This window comes from Hippichthys cyanospilos, chromosome 6, assembly GCF_059441005.1.
Source record: "Hippichthys cyanospilos isolate Australia breed blue-spotted pipefish chromosome 6, RoL_Hcya_1.0, whole genome shotgun sequence".
NCBI classification, from domain to species: Eukaryota; Metazoa; Chordata; class Actinopteri; order Syngnathiformes; family Syngnathidae; genus Hippichthys; species Hippichthys cyanospilos.
In genome coordinates, this window is record NC_142374.1 from 10392270 (window position 1) to 10412002 (window position 19733).

At 41.0% G+C, this 19733-nt stretch overlaps 2 protein-coding genes across 6 annotated transcripts in view; one reads left to right on the forward strand and one right to left on the reverse strand.

Annotated features, from left to right (window-relative positions):
- Positions 1-1734, forward strand: part of fgd4a (FYVE, RhoGEF and PH domain containing 4a) — a 50422-nt gene extending 48688 nt beyond the window's left edge. For all 5 annotated transcript variants that reach the window (XM_088416514.1, XM_088416512.1, XM_088416515.1 and 2 more), the window contains one exon: positions 144-1734. In XM_088416514.1, coding sequence (XP_088272640.1) covers positions 144-404 — 261 coding nt within the window. In that variant the 3' untranslated portion in view covers positions 405-1734. The remainder of the gene's footprint in view (positions 1-143) is intronic.
- Positions 1735-2013: 279 nt separating this feature from the next.
- nup205 (nucleoporin 205) lies at positions 2014-19415 on the reverse strand. The gene is made up of 42 exons (XM_088416511.1): positions 19381-19415; positions 18555-18697; positions 18291-18462; positions 17969-18113; positions 17048-17207; positions 16718-16946; positions 16249-16413; positions 15975-16150; positions 15758-15874; positions 15298-15435; positions 15014-15164; positions 14696-14901; positions 14424-14606; positions 14154-14204; positions 13659-13868; positions 13347-13584; positions 13071-13260; positions 12873-12993; positions 12360-12441; positions 12116-12280; positions 11884-12008; positions 11657-11771; positions 11022-11171; positions 10321-10395; positions 9315-9472; positions 9164-9244; positions 8842-9033; positions 8544-8745; positions 8376-8474; positions 8107-8255; positions 7284-7475; positions 7076-7197; positions 6862-6994; positions 6348-6474; positions 6190-6263; positions 5941-6069; positions 4758-4884; positions 4056-4228; positions 3854-3983; positions 3500-3628; positions 2498-2571; positions 2014-2425 (listed from the first exon to the last, which is right to left on the reverse strand). Exons 1-42 carry the CDS (start codon positions 19406-19408, stop codon positions 2273-2275), a joined length of 5979 nt encoding a protein of 1992 aa, XP_088272637.1. The 5' UTR covers positions 19409-19415; the 3' UTR covers positions 2014-2272.
- Positions 19416-19733: the final 318 nt, after the last annotated feature.

The following is a 19733-nucleotide window of genomic DNA, read 5'->3' on the forward strand; positions in this document are numbered from 1 at the left end:
TTCTGAAATCCTCCATTTTTTGTGGACTTTTTCTCTTGCCGCCATACATTCAGTAGGGGCAAGTGTGCTGGCTAGAATGTTAATTGTTTTTTTTTTCTTAACTGTGACCTCAAACTATAATAAGTGCCGTTACGTGTCGGCAGGACGTGAAGGCCCAGAGCACCATCCCCCTGCTCGGTTACTCGGTGGAAGACAGCAGCCGCCCCACGGAGCCCCAGGCCAGCTTCCGCCTCTCCCAGTCCAAGTCTGTCCACAGCTTTGCCGCTGAGAGCGAGGAGCTCAAGCAGCGCTGGCTCAAAGTCATTCGCGTAGCCGTGACGGGAGAGGTGCCCGAGCGGCCCAACGCCAACGACGGCAACACGGCGGACGGCGCCGCGCAGGAAGCGGCCTCGGACAGCTCGTAGGGACGCCGGGCGTTTGTCTATTTGCGTGACGGAGGTCACAAACATTTCCTCTCTTTGCTGGGCCAAATGGACAGCGCGAGTGCTGGATAAACTGCCTTTTCCTCCCCACACTTCATATCTTGGATGACTTCCAGAGCTGTGCTGGATTACTAAAAGAACACTAGGACTGATATGCTCTCTGTCAGCATTCCCTTGAGCCTGTGGACTTGCACTGCACTATTTTTTTCACCTCTTTTGTTTTGATTACAGTAGAAAAAGACAACGTCTTGAGAGCAATTGTCAGTAACCTTCCCTGTCTAAAAAAAAAAAAAAAAAACCTGAACAGGACAATGGTGTCCATACTCCCATTCACTCGTCAGGGTAAAGTCATGGAATAATAATTAGGATGTTATGCTACACGAAGCATTCTACAGGGCTGCTATGCAATCCTCTCACACTGTATGATCAGATAGTATGGACAGCGTGTTTTTTAAATGAAAACTGCTAAATCGTTTCCTTTTAGCACACCAGCCCAGGTCTTCAAGGTTTTAATTGAAATAGAATAACTATTCATATTTTCATCTATAGTAAATGAAGTTGAAAATTCAATATCCATGCGATTGAGTGTACTCAACTCATGGTGTACTCCGTGTTTGGGCCAAAGACAGGAAACACCAATTGTGATGGGAGCCAGCGACCTTTAAAAGAAGACATTAAAAGATGAACACCCTAATTGAAAAAACATAATTCATTCCGTTTGCACCCTTTTGTCCACTTTGAACTTTCTGAAGACTTCTGCAACCACAGCCCTGATTATAGGACCCTCAATGTTAAGCCAGCCTTGTCAAACAAATAAATACCCCTTGGGTAAGATGTCTTAGCTAAATCCCAGAATGAATAGATTTAAACTTCTTTTAAGTTTTTGAATCAAAATAGGAGCTCCACATTTCGGTGCAGTGCAACGAGAGCTAACAACCTCAGCCAAAAGTCACATGCAGGACTGAATGGTTCAACTAATAACTAGTCTGCATAGAGCCGCTTCTTTAGACGCAAAGGCACAATCAGACGTTAGGCTGGTGCAACAATTGTAAATGTGATTTTTTTTTTTAATTACTGCTGTAAGTAATTGTATTATTTAAAGTAATTTATAGATGAAGATGCGCATGAACTGTCAGAAAGTAGAACAAATGTAAGGGGTGGATGTGCGTTTTTTTTAAACATTTTCAGTTCCCAAATTAAAGAGCACAATATTCCAGTGTCGATTCTGAATGTACATGTACATTTGTTTGTAAGTGCGCATCACCCCAAATGTTTGAGAAATGTACAACTACATTAAATATTTGTGAATGCAGCCTGTTGATGTGATTTCAACTTTTCCTTATGACGATTGGGGCATTTCGCCATATTCTTATCATTTGTTTCTCAAAGTAACTTCCACCATGCCATGCATGTCATTTTTTCCCCTTCAAATTTTCATCATTTTATATATTTTATTCAAGAAAATATATCCATTTTTCATAACTGTTTGCTTATTAAAAATGTATTTCTTTTTTTGCAATTCAGCCATGTCAACAATTAATTAAAAAAGGTAAACAGAACCAGAGTAAAGTCAAATGAGAATCTTAAAGCGTAGTGGCATGTCATCACTAAATGGTATAGAAACTTTATTTGCACACAAGATACACCAAACATTTTTATCTATTAAGACTTAAAGGACTGTTAAACAGTCCTTGCAGTGTTTGTCAACATTATCATTCAGGTATCGGGTGATGTGATATTTGAAAGGGCTTCGTTGAAAAAACTGACTGAAAACTGAAATTTGTCTCTGCTCTTGCTGTCTTGTTATAACTGGCATGATTTACCCTAAAATTGTTCGGTACCAAGAGCGCTCAACCTTTGGGCTGTCTGAGAAGGCCTCGGATCCTGCGCACGAGAGCCTGGATGAAAGTGTAACGTGAGCGCACTTGGCCATACAAGCCTTCCACTTCCAAAAGTTTCCTCTGAAGCGCCTCTCCAAAGCCGGCGGCCATGTCGTTCTTCAACTGGAATAGAGGACCAATGGGGCTTTAAACACTTGGAGCAGTATTAAATGCTGCTTAAGTTCCATTTCTTACCAGCTCTAAATCTTGCTGAGTGACTCGCGAGATAGCTCCACGTCCGGTGCTGACCTGCAAGCTGCCAAATGAGTCTGGAGGGGGTGAAAAAAAAACACAGAAAGGTAGTCCTCAAGTTACGAACATAATCCATTACCAGAGGCTGTCTTTTTTTTTTTTTTTTAGTTGAGCCAAATTTTTTTTTTGTTTAAAAATTAAATAAAATCCAGTAATAATGTTTGCTTGCTGAAGTTAGTATCGCAGCAGAGATGAATGTGGCAGCAGCAGACGACAGGTTGAATATACAGTAGACAATACGATGACAGGTTGAATATACAGTAGACAATACGTATGCAAGATGCACATACGGCCATTAATTTCTGTTTGTCAGAGATACAGTAAAGATAGGAATTTAATAGTTAGGTGCACTCCGTGCGCGATACCTAAAGAACTGTCCACTTCGGGAAATAGGACCAGTAATTTGACAACCCATCTAGAGTGGTGCCATAGTAACATGAACTTAGCAAAAAGAAAACACGCGGAGGATTGTGCTCTCACGCTGAGGGTTTCCACTTCCACCTCAAGAGGTTAGGAGATTCGTGGCGGAGTATGTCATACATAGAAGATTTACTGCCACTTCCCACAGTGGATTCACCAGCATTTGGAAACCTTGTCAGAAAGATCCCTGTCGCAACTACCAAGGTAAGCTAACGCTAATTTTCACTGTACAATCGCAATTAATAATAGTCTTTCTGGTCAATATGTAAGAAGATGAACCACGCAATAACAATGATGTAGGCTAGCTGCAAACGTTAGCCGCACCAAAACCATCTATTTTTGAAACATCTGTCTCTAGCCTAGTCAACTGAACTTTATTTTGAATATTAACATTGAAAGTGTGAAATGTGCTAACTGCTTTTGCCTACAGCAAAAACTTAGCTTCATAGCATAGTTAAGCGTTCATGACACTGCGAAGCCAAGTAATAAAGAGATTAAAAGTAGAGCAGTCAGCCCATTTCCTACCATTTACGAGGCGCGACCCATACAAAGTGGCTCCCGACAGCGACGAGTCCTTCGGGTCGGTGGGAGTGCAGTGCAGCAGGTAATACTCCAGGTGACGCCACAAAACAAATAAACACGTCTCGATGATGTCTGTGAGGGGAGCTTAAGGTTTGCCCACGCAGTACCCCATTACAAAATTTGGTACAGGTAAGAATGTTCTCAGCAAACCTAACCATGGTGGAGAATTAGGGCGAGCAAGGCCTAAGTATCAGAAAATTTGATGCAAGCTTGAGGATTCGCAGATAGTCATTTTCTATAGATTCTTTGATCTCTCCTCAACGAGCTCATGTAACGTAAATTCTGCATAAAGGATACAGGAGCAGAGGGCCAGCAGCTTGGCTCTATTGTTGATGAGCTGCACCAGTCTTTTGTGGGCAAGTAGGCTTCGTTGTACAGACGAGATTTTCTCCACCCCTCCTGGACCGGACACCAAGCCTTGGCACAACTAGGAATGACACGCTTGCTTAGATGATGCGTATCAGAATCAGATTGAGTTAGTGCCTGCGTCCAGTATTACCTCCTTGAGCTCCTCGGGGGGAAGCTGATCCAGACTCTCCAGCTTGTCCAGACTCTGCCTGTGACTCTGGTGAAAGCGGAAGAAGTCGGCAGCGCTGTTCTTCAACAGGAAGAGCACCAGGCCCAAGCTGGGGGCACGTGAGTATGCCATGTTGGGCAGGCTGGTCGTCAGGTCTACGCACAAAACTCATGTTTTACCAATGACATTTTAAATAGAATTATTTATAGAGAGTAACATGCTTTCATATATGATACGCATTGGGAACATAGTAATTCAGCACCACCACATATTCATATCGTATATACTTTTCGGACATCGAACATCAAATATCATATGGGAATGAAAGTGCAGCGTTTTCACAAACTGTAGTTACCAGTACAGAAGTAAATGGCCATAAAATGAGCCAGATGTCAACGTTTTCTTCGAAACTATGTATAATACACTCCCTATACTCAGTTGATTTTTCTATTTTTGCACCAAAAAAGAGGCAAAAAAACAACAACAAAAATTCCATGTTATTCTCCAGACACTCAAATTTCAAATTATAATTCACTATCAAAATGAACAGAAATGTCTTTAATCAAAGCACATTTTACAGTATTATGTTCAGCTTTCTAGGTGCACCTACATACCGTAGAGACTGAAGAGGACATGGAGCAAGTTCACATTCATTGGCTGATTGTTTTCTAAAGAGGCTCTGACCTGTGCGTCCCCCATCCCTGCCAGCCGGCTCATTGCCAAACGGGCTGAAGAGGCAAATAGTGAACTGGGCCTGAGCCGAGCTCCGCAGCAGTAGGATCTGGCAATACTCCATGATGTTTGCGCAAACCTGGGGTCAGAGTGAAGCACAAGTCAATAACAGCTTGATGGTGATGAGATACAGAATGCAAAAAATAAAAATTCTGCCATTCCATTACCCTGTTGGATTCAATTAAAAGGGATACGTGGTATTGGGAAAAGTCAGTTATTAAAAAGTGCAGTCAAATGCATTTTCCACTTTACTATACAGTGGTACATCGGTACTCGACCGCCTCTATACTCGACCAAATCGGTGCTCGACCAAAAAATTCAAGTAGGCAATGCATCGGACCTCAAACAGATTTTCGGTTCTCGACTAGCCGAGCCGAGCCGAGCCGAGCCGAGCCGAGCCGACCCGAACGCGCTCCTCGGCCCTTCTCGGCCAGCGGGTAAGCGCCAGTTCAACTCAGACCGCCAGCGGAGTAAGACGTTTGTTCGAGTATTTCTTCCCGGATTTAAACTTTTTCGTGTTGCTCTAGCCCTTAATAATGGGTCCAAAGAAAGACAGTGATAAGGGGAAGGCAAAGAGGAAAACAATGAGGACCACTATTGAACCGAAGAAGGAAATTATAGCAAAATATGAACGTGGTGTACGAGTGTCCGACCTCGCGTCGCAGTTAGCTAGCGTCATCATGGAAGGAGTAACTCCCTCCCGTCCTCTCCACATCCATTCCTGTATGCCATCAACCACTCTCCAAAACGTAAGTCAATTATACAAAATGGTTTATAATGCTTTATTTATCTTTATCTTTATCTTTATCATGTACTGCTTGTGCACATTTACTTGTGCACACATACTTTCCATTATTTCTTATGGGAAAATTGGTTTCGGTGTTCGAACAAATCGGTGCTCGACCACCACCTCAGAACGGATTATGGTCGAGTACCGAGGTACCACTGTATTTACTTGTTTTGCTAAAGTTGGACCTAGCTGCTATCGTTAAGTTTGGTCAAATCTTCAACTTTAGTTGACACTCACCCTACTAACCTAAATACACAGTGTGTATAAATGACATCAAATTGATCATGTTGAAACATAGCCTGCACATATTGTAATCAACTTTTGAATTAAAAAAAAAAGTAGTACCTGTTGCATGGCCACCTCCATTGCTTCTCTCCTTTCTGAGGAGTCTCCAGCTGCAGTCATCTCCGCTTGTTTCAGTAGCCTCTCTCTTTCACTGCCTGCCAGACGGCTGAGCAGCAACAGGCATAATCGCTTAAGAAAAAATAAACACACACACACACACACACGCACAAAACACTATATTAGCATGTTTTGACAATAGAAAATAATTCTACAGAACCAATGAGAACCTTTGACAATAATCAAGCTAACCTGGAATCTGTTGATGTGACCTTGAAACTCCATTAGAGCAGCACCATTGACCTCTCCGCCCATTTCAAGCCCCCCTGCGAAACGCATGTCATCAGAAATAATGGCCAAGTCTCATCATTTTCATGTTGTTTCATCGATTATTTGTTGTATGTTGTTACCTGGCAAAGCCGTCTTACTGATGATACCAGTAAGCAAAGAGAGCTCCTGCAATGCTCCTATACTGAGCTCTGAGCAGCGTAAAAGTGACTGAATTGTGTCTGCGTGGACTATCAGCCACTGGAGGATCTATAAACAGCAAGAAAACAATAATAAAATAATAAATCGATATTTTCCTCCCCTGTTGATGTGATGCGTTCCTCCCTCATGAGTTTCCATAGCTTCCACCTTCCTCTTTACTTTACACTCATGGCAAACAGTGAGCTAGCGAAACACAGGCTAAAGAACGCTAACCGTTTGTTTCTAAAACCTGTGCTCTATCGCCAATGGTTTTGGTTTGCAGTGACAGATTTGGAAAAAGTAACACCAAGGTTTGTTTGAAGCCCATTGTAACAAAAAGCAACGGCACAACAAACATATTACAGCAACTAAAACATAGGCACCCCCAGTATGTAAAAGGGATTAAATGCAAACCAGCAAAGGGAATGCAAAACCAATTTTTCTCATTGTTCATACCTGTGCTACCCCCTGTTGGTGAGTCATGGTGGTTGAGGTGAGTATCACTTGCAAGAGTCTCAGGGTGGGTAAAAGAATCTGTCTGTAACGGTCCATTGGGCTGGGGATGAAACCTGACGGGTCCCTCATCACCCTGGACGCACCAGCAGACACACTTAAGTCAGTTTGATGAGGAGATGTGTTTTTGACGAACCAGTGATACATGTCACTTTACCTGTGAGCTTCACTGTCAGGTATCATGTCAAACACCTGACACTCAATTAGTTGTGCTACCAGACCACAGCGGAGCAGCTCAACAGCTCCTTGGTTTGTCTTGGCCACGCGAGTCAGCAGGGCCTGTTAACACACACAGGTTACTGCACGTTCTTAACAATGAACTTGCATACTGTAAGTCTTTATTGGGAAAAAAAAATGTCTTTCACCATCTTGCTCTCATAGATGTAGAGTGGCTTGAGAAGGGGAGGCTGGGGTGTGAGCAGACCCTGCAGGGCTGTGTCATCTTGCCTAAGGCTCTCCACTAACGAGCGCAGGTAGCCACTGTTGCAAATGTAAACCAGCCACTGGTTCTGGCGGTCGATGGACAGGATTCGGTCGAGCACTGCCAGCGCTAGCATCTGGAAAACAATCATAACATTGGATAAAGGGTTACAGGTCCTTTGACACAAGTTCCAGTTTGTTCTCTGACTGATCACATTTTCCTTATTTAAATGAAATCAAATTCCAGTATCTCCTCCAGCTCCCCCAAAACACATTTCTTGTGATCTCTTTTTGATGACTGAAAAACAGCACAGTACTGCATAAAAACTTGCACTTGGACATGCACCCAAAAACCCCATTTGCTATTCATGTCGGTCTTAACAAGCGAGCTCCAAATCCCGAAAGAAAAAGTCACAGTCCAACAAATGGGAAACCTAATCTGATAAAAAAAATCATAAATGGAGTGCAATGAACAGTATAACGCTTTGTCGACACCATAAGGTTACCACAGCAAGCTACAAACTATAATAGTGACATTTGAAAACGTATCTATACTGAATATTGGTGCATCGATGCAGATGTGTCAGCCTACAGAAATGTTTGCATCTTAGTTAAAAATTGCTTAATTTAACCACAGGAATCTCCACTATCCACTGGCCAGCAGTAGAATCCAGTTGTGTATTGTAGTACCTATTAGCTTGTGGCGAGTTTACACGACCCATGCGCACTCTCCACATATGTATGTCTCACACAAAAACATCAACATACCCTGCTAATTTCATGGCCATCACATGCATCCCTGCACACCACTTCCATTAGTGCTCTGCCGTAGCTCTCAATGATAGTGAGGTTCTCTCGCTGCAATTTAGAAAAGCCATCTTCGGGGGCTGTGAGACGCTCCCACATTGCCCTCCCAGCTAGGAGGACAAAGACGAAAGAGAATGGGATTACTAGACTTATTTAACGATACAACGGACTAAGCATTTGAAAATACACCACATAACCAGACTGGTGGTGTAATAATATTTTTGGTTTACCCGTCTGCAAAGTATCAGGTTCCTCTGGTTTCTGGGCAATTTGAAGGTAGTACAGCAAAGAGCCATACAAGTGTGCACGTAGACGCTGGTATCCTCCTCCTTAAGATGCAGAAGTCCATGTTACAATGGTGTAAGAAGAGTTTGGAGGTGGTGAAAGTTGATACACACCAGTAGAAAGGATGAAGTCCAGCAGCTTTCGAAGGATAAGATGAAGGGCAGAATTTGCAATGGAGGTAAAACCGGTTGAGGATTCTAATCCAGCCCCTTGCTGATGTTCAGACAACACTGACTGACTGAGGTGAGCAGTCAAAGTGAAGACAGCCCCAGCAACAATAGGCATCAGTTCTCCTGCTGCATCCTCAGATAAAACCTAGGTAGCATGTCATGTGAAACATTAACACATGTTAAATCAAATCAAACCATTGGAATGAACAACATTATTTACATGAGTAACATCATCCTCAACCTTGTCATGCAGGTCAAGTAACAGGTCTCTGATGATTAGTTGTCTATCTTCTACCGCTATGAGGTCAGCAGGGCAAGCGGTCAGCAGCATCTCCACCAGGCTCCTCCAAGACTGCAATGCGTGTCTCTTTGCACTCAGACTCCGTCGGACACGGTTACGTTCCACCACCTGCTGCAGGATTGAATTCACCTCCTGGCAAAACACAGCATTTTGATTGAAGTGAAACAACACAAGCTTCCAAACAGTGTACTCCAACCACATACTGCATAAAAAGGCGAGCATACTGTAAAGTCATGATGCTGTTCATTTTTAGTTTACACACCTCCATTAACATGGGTCTCTGTCCAATTGCTGCCATCCCTTGCAGGGCATTCACTTCAGCAACCAGCACTCTATGGAGCAACTGTGAAAAACATTTTAAAAATGATGACTCACATACATGCCTCCACCATAATTTAAACCAACAAACTCACCTTTACATTGCACACAGTGTGTCCTTGCTCATTGACATGTTCGCAGTTGGAGATGACTTGTTCTATCTGAGTGCGCTCAAAAAAGTCCAGCTGCAGAAGCTCAGGCATTTCTTGGCTGAAGTCTATGGCATCTAACACGTTCAGCAACTTCCTGCGTACTGGTGACATTCAACAACAAATGGCCAAGTGGTTAAAATAGTCGCCTACAACCTGGTTGTAGACCATCCACTCCCCAACATCACCAAGACGCGTAGCTGTGGTGCCCTCGAGCAAGAAACTGATATTACAAAACTACAGCTACGTTTCAATAGCATCATGCTCCTCCTCCAGTGTGTGCTACTAAATTATATATTAAACTTGTCAGGTCAAATTTCATGGACAAAATTATTGGTAGCACTGTTAATTAAAGAAATATATATTAAATATGAACATAATACTAATAATATTCAATTCCGGCTTTGAAGTAAAAATTCTGAGAATCCTCAAAATTATGCAAAAAAAGTAAGAAGCCTGCCAACTATTTTTTCTTCACTCATGGCTAGACAAGTGATGATAGAAGATGAAAACATGCCATCCGAAGAAAGCACTCTTCAAACCTGCTACAATACAAGCAGTTTGCTCATAAAGAGCGGAGCAAAACACCTGTAAAAAGATACAGAAGTCTCATCAAGTGTTACAATTTTTTTTAAATAATTTCCTCAAAAGATTGTGCAACAAAATACTTCAAATTAGTTAGAAAGTTAAAAGTTAAATATATAAGCTACATTATGTGCAAGGTACAAGTATCTTTGCCCAGGCCTGTTTCACTCATTTACACAATTAAAGATTTCATTGGTTTTCATAGTTTCAATTACTGTATTTGTTTCTTTTATGAACAGAAAGGTACCAATAATTTTGTCCATGTGTCTGCACAACAAATAAAGAATAACGGAAACTGTATAGAATATATGGTTTTAGATTTGCTTCTTTTTTTTTGTACTGGCAATGTGAACAAAAGTAAACCTACCTTTGGAAACTGAGTCAAAATGTAAGAAACCACTAACTGATCTAGTTTCTTCCTCCATACCGGCTTCTCCTTCAGCTGAAAACACAAATTCAAAAAAATCATAGTAAGAGTTTGTTTGACGTTGGCAAACTCGTTGGTAACATTACAGTACATTTACGGTATCAAAATGTTGGAAACCTTAAGGAGTCAGACCTTTTTGTCCATGCATTTACTAAAACAATATTATGAATAAATATCAAGGTTATTTTTTATTCAAAAAATTAGGAATAGTCATTTGTATTTCAGACACACACACATTATTGAAAACAAATTCTGCAGAGACAATTGTTGTAGATTTTCAAAAAAGCTGACACTCTAATATACTGTTTATGAGCTCTTTGGGAGTCTTGCTTTTTAACCTCTATGAAGAAAGCATTTTTTTTTTCATTGCTATTTATATTACTCAAAAGTATTGAACTAGTGCTGCGGGTATGTCAGCAGCCCCCCCAAAAAACATTAATATTATATTATATAATATATATATATATATATATATATATATATATATATATATATATATATATAAAAACTAGAAACTAGAAAACAAAATTGAATTCTCTGTCTTGATTTTTGCACTAAATAATTTTTTTTCAACCTTTATTAATAGTTGTAAGATCAAGTGCTGCAGAAAAAGTTCTCATAGATACACAGCTAAATCTAACCTGCATGCTGTGAGTGTGGCTGGTCATCGAGCAGCAGGTTTACAAGGCGCTGTGTATGTGAGCGCTGGCGGTTCAGTGATGTAACCCTCAGCTCAATTGCAGCTGTTTTCATTAGCCAAGACATCTGGGACAGAGCAGCAATCTGGTCACCTGAAAACAGCAGAGAGAACAGGCCATGTGTTTGACTTGATTTGATTAAACGAACTATGGGAGAAATTATCAGCGCTACGGCATCATTTTGTTTACTCTTCCACTTTGAGTATGTGGCTCAATTTAAACGTGGGGACTTTTTTGTTTATCGTGACATATTCTGACATATTAGGGACTGCCAGAGGCAATGAAAATAAGCACTGGATCATCCCTCAGAGTATAGAGAAGTGTCTGAAAATCAAACAAAAAGAGATGCCACAGTAGCGCTAAACAATAACAAACAAAATGAAATAAGGTTGTGGCTTTTGGAGGCTGAAACCTAGTTGCTCCTACTAACCACTGTCATAAAGCTACCAGCAATACAACTAGTGGTATGCAAAATGCCAAACTATGGGGAAACAGTATATCCTGAACTGGGTTATCCAGGGGTCACTGGTGACTATTTTTCAGTTTTTCTTTTTTTTTTTATTCATATATGTGCTCACCAGGCAGGATAAAAGGTAAATGTTGTAGATGTGAGAACAGGAAATCCTGGCTTGTCCTCAGATAACGCATGGTAGGTCCTGACGTTTCTGAGCAGGCGCAGAGTTGGTAGATCACCTGTGAATGAAAGAAAAGAAAATAACCATAGACATTTAAGAGGACTGCGCCTTATATTGCCACTGATGAGTACAAAGTGCTAGTGCACTGTACATGAGAGAAAAAAACTTACCTGGTAACAGAGCTCAGCCAGGTGTGGAGCACGTTGAGTGAGGGTAGGTCCTGATCTTTTATCAGTGCCTCTCTGCAGAAGACTGAGGATGGCATGCAGGCAACTCCGTGGGCACCCTAACACTCCTGTTGAATACAGCTCTCAAATCACTGCACATTGCACTGACATTTGGAGTCAATTGTTTATTCGGTGTCACAAAAGAAGGTACGGTATCCAATGTCAATATCCTCACCTGGATCTTGCAGGTTGGTGGAGGACACTCGTTTCTTGACTTCATAGCCCAATAAATATAGTGCCAGATTGGGTGTCTTCAGCTCCAAAGAGGTGATGAGAAGATTAAGGATGTGAACCTGGGTTTCATGTCGGACTCGTGCAATCTTCTTTTGGGGATCTGTATCTACAAGTGTAAAGTCTCTGGTCACAGAAAATAATGAAATGCATTTTTAAATAGACAAGACAAGATGCTGGTGAGGCACCATTTTCTGTCTCTGGTCCTTCTTCTGCCTCATCATTATCAAGACACTCCACAAAGCCTGCCATCAGCTTGTCACTCACAATCTAAGGGAACAGAAAAAAAATACTTAAGTTGTGCAATGCAACTCCTGTAAAAACACACACATTATTACACACAATAATTCAATGTTTTTACAGTCTATCTTCAGATCAATGTACTGTACAGTATTTGTTTAGAAAACTTGCACCAATTTGATGAGACACAAACGATTTTTGAAGATTCTGAAGGGCGCTGTCAAAGAACAATGTGCGGTTTAATGAAGTCAGGTTTTAGTTGCAGCACTGTACTGCATCAAACACGGCTAGGGTTAGGACCAGTGAGTGTAGCTGAAAGTCAAATGGCATATGGTTTTGGAATGTATCCCAAATATGTTTTTGTGTAAATTCACAGGGTTAATGTATACAATGTCCTTCCACTAATCTGTTTCGCTACTTATGATTGAAATAAGATCTTTTGAAGAGACAACGGAATATACCTGGTCATGTGTGAAATCTCCGACAAGCCTATCTTGAATGTTTGGGTAATTTGCGATGCAACGCAAGATCTTGGCACTATGGAAGGCAGCCTCAGGGTTGGAGTCATTGTGGTAGAGATATCTGAGAGCAAGCACAATTAAATGAATATGTACAAACCACCATCAGTCTTTATGATGAGCGCTAGTTTTTTTCATTACCTGGCCACATTTACAATGTGATCTGCTCTGCGGGTTTGAGGACTGACTCCTTGTAAAAGCTGCTCCAATGGAGAAACCAAAAGAGAAGCTTGGCTCTCTCTGAGGAGGTCCATGAACACCACCTCCTTCTGCAGGGTCAGATCAAGTAGGCAAAGGCAGTGCAGTACTGCAGACTCCATGTGCTTCTTGCCTGGAAAACAGATTGCATCACACTCAAAACAACCAGCCACAAGCTTTCTCAGTTAGACAGATTCAGCAGACTGCATGTCACCTCACCAGGAAAAGGGCCATAGGTGTCCAGCTGACGTACACCTTCCTCCAGCACACTGAGGCAGAGCGCCAACATGGGCGAGTCGTTGAGCAGATGGAACATAATGCTGTGGCCCGGTGGCTTGTGGGATGGGACCAGCTCACCCTGCAGCTCCACCATCTCATGGACAAAGTCTGACGGCTGCGGCTCGTAATCTCGCAGCAGCTTGTGGAACACCTCAAGTACACTGTCAGCCACTTCCCACTAGCAAAGGGCAAAAAAAGCATGAGAATGTGTCTCTAAAATAAACAAGTACAAAAAAATGAGCTGCATAAAACCTTTTCAGATGGACGTCGATACGCTCTGGTGGGGAAAGCAAGGAAGACTCCATCACGCAAGAAATTCAGGTATGGCTGGAATCCTGGGACACGTAGCCCAGCACCCAAATTAAGGGGAAGGTTGCTCTCCACCAAGGTACTTATAAGATGACAGAAGCCTCGTGTCAGAGGGTACTCCTCACAGCTGGACTCAATCTCATTTAGCTCCACCTGAGAAGATAGGAATGAAGCAAATTGCGCAGCAAGTGAGCTTGGAGTATATGTATGACAATTTTCTACATTCAGTATTTGAATCAACCATTAAATAATGTCATTATGTTACTGATAAAGACAAATTAAATGTGCATATGTCTATTGAAGTGTTAAATTAAAAAAACACACCTCAACAAAACATAAGTCACACACTTTTCAGGTAACATTAAAAAATGTAATTGATCAAAATAAGTAAATGAAAATTATATGCAACAACTACTCGAGTATATGAAGTTGGCGTACCTCAATTCCTGCTGCCTGTCTTTGTCCAGGGACATGCACCGTCTGAAGAATCTGCAGAAAAAAAAAAATGAAACCATAGGTTGTCAGTCTAAAATGTTATGTTAGAGAGATTATAGAGACAACCAATCTGGATTTATTAAAGACATCTGTTGCAGGGTATTTTGTTTTTTGTTTTCAGTCAAATCTTAGTTTTAATGGCATAGAACATTTAGTTTAAACATGTTACTCATTTGACAAGAGGCCTGAATGAATATTGAGGAGGTATGCAACCTGTGTGTACTCTAGTGACTGCCACAGCGAAGCAGCAATTTCAGGTGATTTGCCGAATGCTGCCAAGCAGTGAAGAAGCTCAGCTTTCAGGACCGGTGGAACGCTGCACTGAAGCAACCCTAGCATCACCACCACCGGGGTCCATTGGGGGTGCTCACACAATGCCAGGCGAGCATTTTCACTCTAAACAACACACAAAGCAGACACAGCAACGAACAACAGGTCAATATGTGCCCAAAATATCAAAAAACAGAGAACACCAACAAACATACCCAAGTGATAATTGTCGTGAGTAACTGCAAAAAAGAGGTGAGCCCTTCCAGTTCTCGTTGAGTGATGCCCCGTAGAGGAGGATGGCGATAATGAACTGCATCAGGATTTGGGAGGTCTCGTCGCAAATTCTCATGGTAGAGCATGAGGGAGTGAAAAAAATGCTCCCATGACACTGGACAGCCAGCAACGCCCTGGATGTTATCGCCTGTATATAAGGTTATGAAGGTACAGTACTTAGTGTCCAATATTAGAGGATCATATGCAATAAAATTATTAGATTTTACTTCAAGTGACAAGAACCATTGCATTCATCTTACCATGTGAAGCTCCATTGGTTTTCAGCAGGCTGAAGCAATAGTGAGCACACTGGGGACCATTGGCAAGACCTTTTAGCATCCGCAGATAGGAGATGTAGAGGGTTGAGGGCAAAAGGTCTCCCATTTGTCGCACAAACTTGGACAGAACCACCTGCATTAATTCAAAAAAAGGAAACCAGAAAAACTAAAATGATGAGCTGGTGTAAAAATAGTACTTGCTTGGAAAAAAACTAAGACTTTGATGGTTATGCTTGGAATATAAAAAAACAAACAAACATTGTCACCTGTTTATGTGGAGGCCTTTGCATTGCCATTCCCAGGTAGGATCCTTGCAGTGAGTTGTGCTGTAGGGGATCTGTGGGACACCAAAACTCCAATGCCAACTCCATTCCAAATGGATCCTTACTGTAGAACTCTCCTATCTGAAAAACATAAAAACAAAAAGGTAATACCAAAGGTGGGGAGAAAAACAAAACACTTTTAAAGTTGAACCACAATCTTGAGTTAAAGCTCGAGTCTTTGAGAAGAGTGTCAGAATATGAAGTCAACATTAATCACATCTGTAATAAATTAAGTTTTCTGAATATAAATCTGTTGCAAATTCCACTCCCATTTTAGAATAAATTCCGGTTGTAATTTAAAGTGGTCTACAACAGTGAAGTATTTGTATCGAATGCCATGAAATTGTGATGTGAATGCCTATAGTGAGTAAGTACTGTATGTGTGTGTTTCTAGGAGACTGACAAGCATCATGAGGTGGTCCAAATCTTTGCGCAATGATGTTGGAGGCTCATTGTCCATTTGTAAGGATATATGCACCAAGCGGGCATCCTCATCAGCTCGGTTACGTAAATGCTTGACCTACAAAAGTATTACAAAACAAATTAATTCAATTTAAAAACTTGAAAAGGAAAGAATGTTTTAAATAGTTCACGACAACAACAAAAATGTGACAGCTTACCTTCATTGGCATTAGCGCCAGAAAATCTGTGATGAGTGAATGGAGGCGACGGATGTAAAACTCCTCCTCCAAGAAACTCTCACAATCTAGCATACCCTCTTTAATGAAGAGGAAGACATCTCCCAGGACAGCCTGGTCTGCCAGTGCCTCATCTGCCTCGGAGAACTCTACGAGGGCTGGCCAGAGCAAATGTATTACATTTAACATAGCATACATAAAGAATTTACCTCAAATGTTATGGTGATTTAAACATCCAAAAAGATGTGATTCTCACCTGCACCTTGTGGAAGCTGGGACAGCGTCCTCAGAGAAAGAGCCCAGGTCAGACGACACACAGCTTGCAGGCCGGGAAGCTTCCATGGCTGGCTGTCCATCAAACGATTGTGCACAGCTGACACATACTGTCTCTCTGTGAGCAGAGGCAGCGCCTGAAGCAGATCTAAAAAAAAAAAGGTTTTTTTTTTTTTTTTTTTTTAAAAAAGGTCAAACAAATAGCATGCATTGATTACTACAGTTAGGTTCAATACAAGATTGGTCAATTCTATATTGAAATTCTATATTGAGGTTGAATTCCTCTCTTTTATGGGAAACAAGACAGAAGGCTGGCACTACCCACCGAAAGTACAATTATTTTCTCCTTTTTATAGTTAGTTAATAACTCCTAGAATCCTTGGAAAATAATTGTTGAAGAAAAATGTCATTGAAAGTTCCGAATTGTTCTAAATGTTATAAACAATTCCCACCTTCTCTATCTTCAGTGCCTTGCTCAATAAAGCTGACATCTAAACAATACATCAAAGCCATGGCCAGAGCCAGGTTCACACTGTCCAATGAGCCATCAGCTTGAGCTGATACTGTCTCCAAGTGGCCAATGAGAGCCAGGGTGTCATCTTTAGTCAAAGGTGATTGGCAGGTCCATGCAAACAGGCTGTCCGCAAGGGCCTGCCTGCATTCCTTAATGAGGTCTGAAACCTGGGAAGGGGATTGAAATATCATTTCAGTTAAGACCGGAAGACCAATTATGCCTGATGAAAAGAAAACAATATCTTATATTCGTAAAAAGAAAGACCAACCATCTTCCTATGCTTTTCATTGCCCAGGCCTCGCTCCTTCTGCAGCCTTTCAAACTCACGCGTCAGATTGATCTCGTTAAGCAAGGTCAGGATGCGCCTGGTTAATCCGTGGTTCATCAGTTCATCTGTGAAATGTGTCGTCAAAGACACCAGCTCTCCACTAAAAGAGGTGAGGGAGAAAGAGATTACTAATAAAATAAATGTTGTGTATGTGTGTATCTATGTATATATATATATTGCAAAGCCCCCCTAGGAAAAAAAAAGCATTTCACGCGCCCCCTACTTGCCACGCCAACCATAAATAAGATTATTATCCGTAAAAAAATTATAAGTATACCTAAAACTATCTTTTTTAACATTGACACAAGGAAAAAGCAATATAAAAAACTTTCAACAACTGTTTACTAAATTTTTAGAGCATTTATTAAAAGTTTGTTGAAGCCAGGGGTGTCAAACATACGAATTCTGGCCCGCAAATGGTTTTAAACAGACACGTGAGATGATTTTGTAAAGTATAAAAATGAGCTGAAATTTTTTTAAATAAATTAAAAACTTGAAAAGTTTTAAGAGAGTAATGTTAATGTTTTATGATTAATAGTGATGTTGTGCTTTTACTATTTTGGACAGTAATAAAAAATAGTTATACATTTGAAGTTTTTGTTTCAAAGTTACATAAATATATACTATGATTTTATTGGTCCCGTCCACTTGGAAATAGATTTACCTCCATCCGGTCCGAAAGCTAAAATGAGTTTGACACCCCTTGTGCCTGAAAAAAGGATGCCAATCCTTATTTTATCACAAGTACGCTTCACATGGCAAAAACAAATCCTTTTCCCTGGGGTCACCCGCACCCCTTCTGGCATCACCCCACTATTTGAGAAACACTGAACAAGCAAAAAAATAAGTGGCGGCAGTAACCTGAGGTCCAGAGTGAAAGTCTTGCCATGACGTGACTGGATAAGTGTCCGCAGAGATTTGGCCACACAAAGCTTTCCATCCCAATAAAGGAGCACTGCCACCAAGCCACGTGTCAGACCTGGAAAGTGGGACTGTTGCTGTTCACCTGGGGGGAAAAAAATAAGCAGAGACAGTCAAACACCTTATATTTCATATGTATGGGCCTCTGAATAAATATGAGCGGTAAAGACACCATAATAGTTAACATCTCTCTAGTGTATTTCTGTATTTATTCAAGGTGGTTGTTTGATATATTTATTGATTGACTAATTTTTGTACACACCTGCCAACAAAAGTTCCACAGCTGCCAATTCTCCAACATCAAACAAATCACTGATGATGAAGGCCTCGGAAAGAAGCTGCTCTGGAAGGAGTCGGGACCCCTGCTGACCCTGGATGGCGATGCCTTCTGTGCTAGCTTTCCGTACCTTCTCTCTCTGCTCTGCACTCTTTGCCTAAAAATGAGGGCAAAGAGGAAGTTATAGGCACATAACCTGGGACATTTTAGTGAATACGCATGCCATGAATTGAGACTTGTGAAGCTCACTGGGTTCTTAAAGAGGGACAGAAAGTGTGGCTTGTGTTTTTTCAAATGCAGATCGAGCAGGTGAAAGCTCTCTGGCTGTCTTCTCAACACAGCCCCCTCCACTGTCTCCCACAGCTCTTTTAGTGGCCCCCACAGACTGGCTCCTACATAAGAACAGGACTTTGGTCATCACATACACAATATAGGCTATTCAGTATATACTTTGGGGTTACATTTTAGAATTAACTTAAACTGCACCATAAACTTGATTGTAGAACTTAACTTGACCGTCTCCAACAGGATAAAAACACAGATATGAAGTCCTTTTTTCTTTCAATATAACTGTCAAAGTCAGACATTCACTTTCATATTTACTTTCACAAGCTACTTTCACATTTTTGTTCGTTGCCTCTCTAAGTTTTGTTTATAAGATCGTCTACGGGCTTTCTGACAAGTGTTTAATAAAACAAAAGTAAACACACAGTAACATCTCATGGAAGAATTTTAAAATACTTGAATTGAAAAGTTACGCTATCATGACGCACGCTAGTTTTGTACAATTGAACGTACCCAAACATGCGGTCATTTTTCAATAAGCCGAACTTATTTGTTCCACCTTTGTTCCGAAATCAGTGAAGTTGTCTCTGTGTCTCGGCATCGTTCATAGGTGTTTTAGCCTAGCAGCCCAAGTTTGAGCACAGGGCTCACCATGCGGTAATTACTTAAAAATAACAAGGAAGGTTTCACTTAAAAACACACATAAATATGCGTCATCCTGGGTTCGTGCTGATTAGTTAACGCCCGATAAATTAATGAAAATAAAACGTTCACAAATTGTGGTTCATACCCGAATTTACCGCCATCTGCACCGCCATGACACTTTCCAAAGGGTGGAGGGTGGACACTGAACAGTGAGCCGCCCGTTTGTGCCGGAATGGAATTCACAAAATTGAAGTTTTCACGAACATAATAATTAATTGTATTTTTTTTTTAAATTTGAAACATTAAAATTACATAGTGTGCTACTTATACTATAATATACGTTGGAAAAAAATGACTACACTTTATTACAAATCTATCAGGCAGGGTCTTAGGAGTCTTTTTTACGGGAATTTTAGTCTAATATTTTATAAAACTGTATAAATTGAATTTAAACGGGTATAAGTTTTAATGTCAAACCTTTATGTTCAGAAATAATAT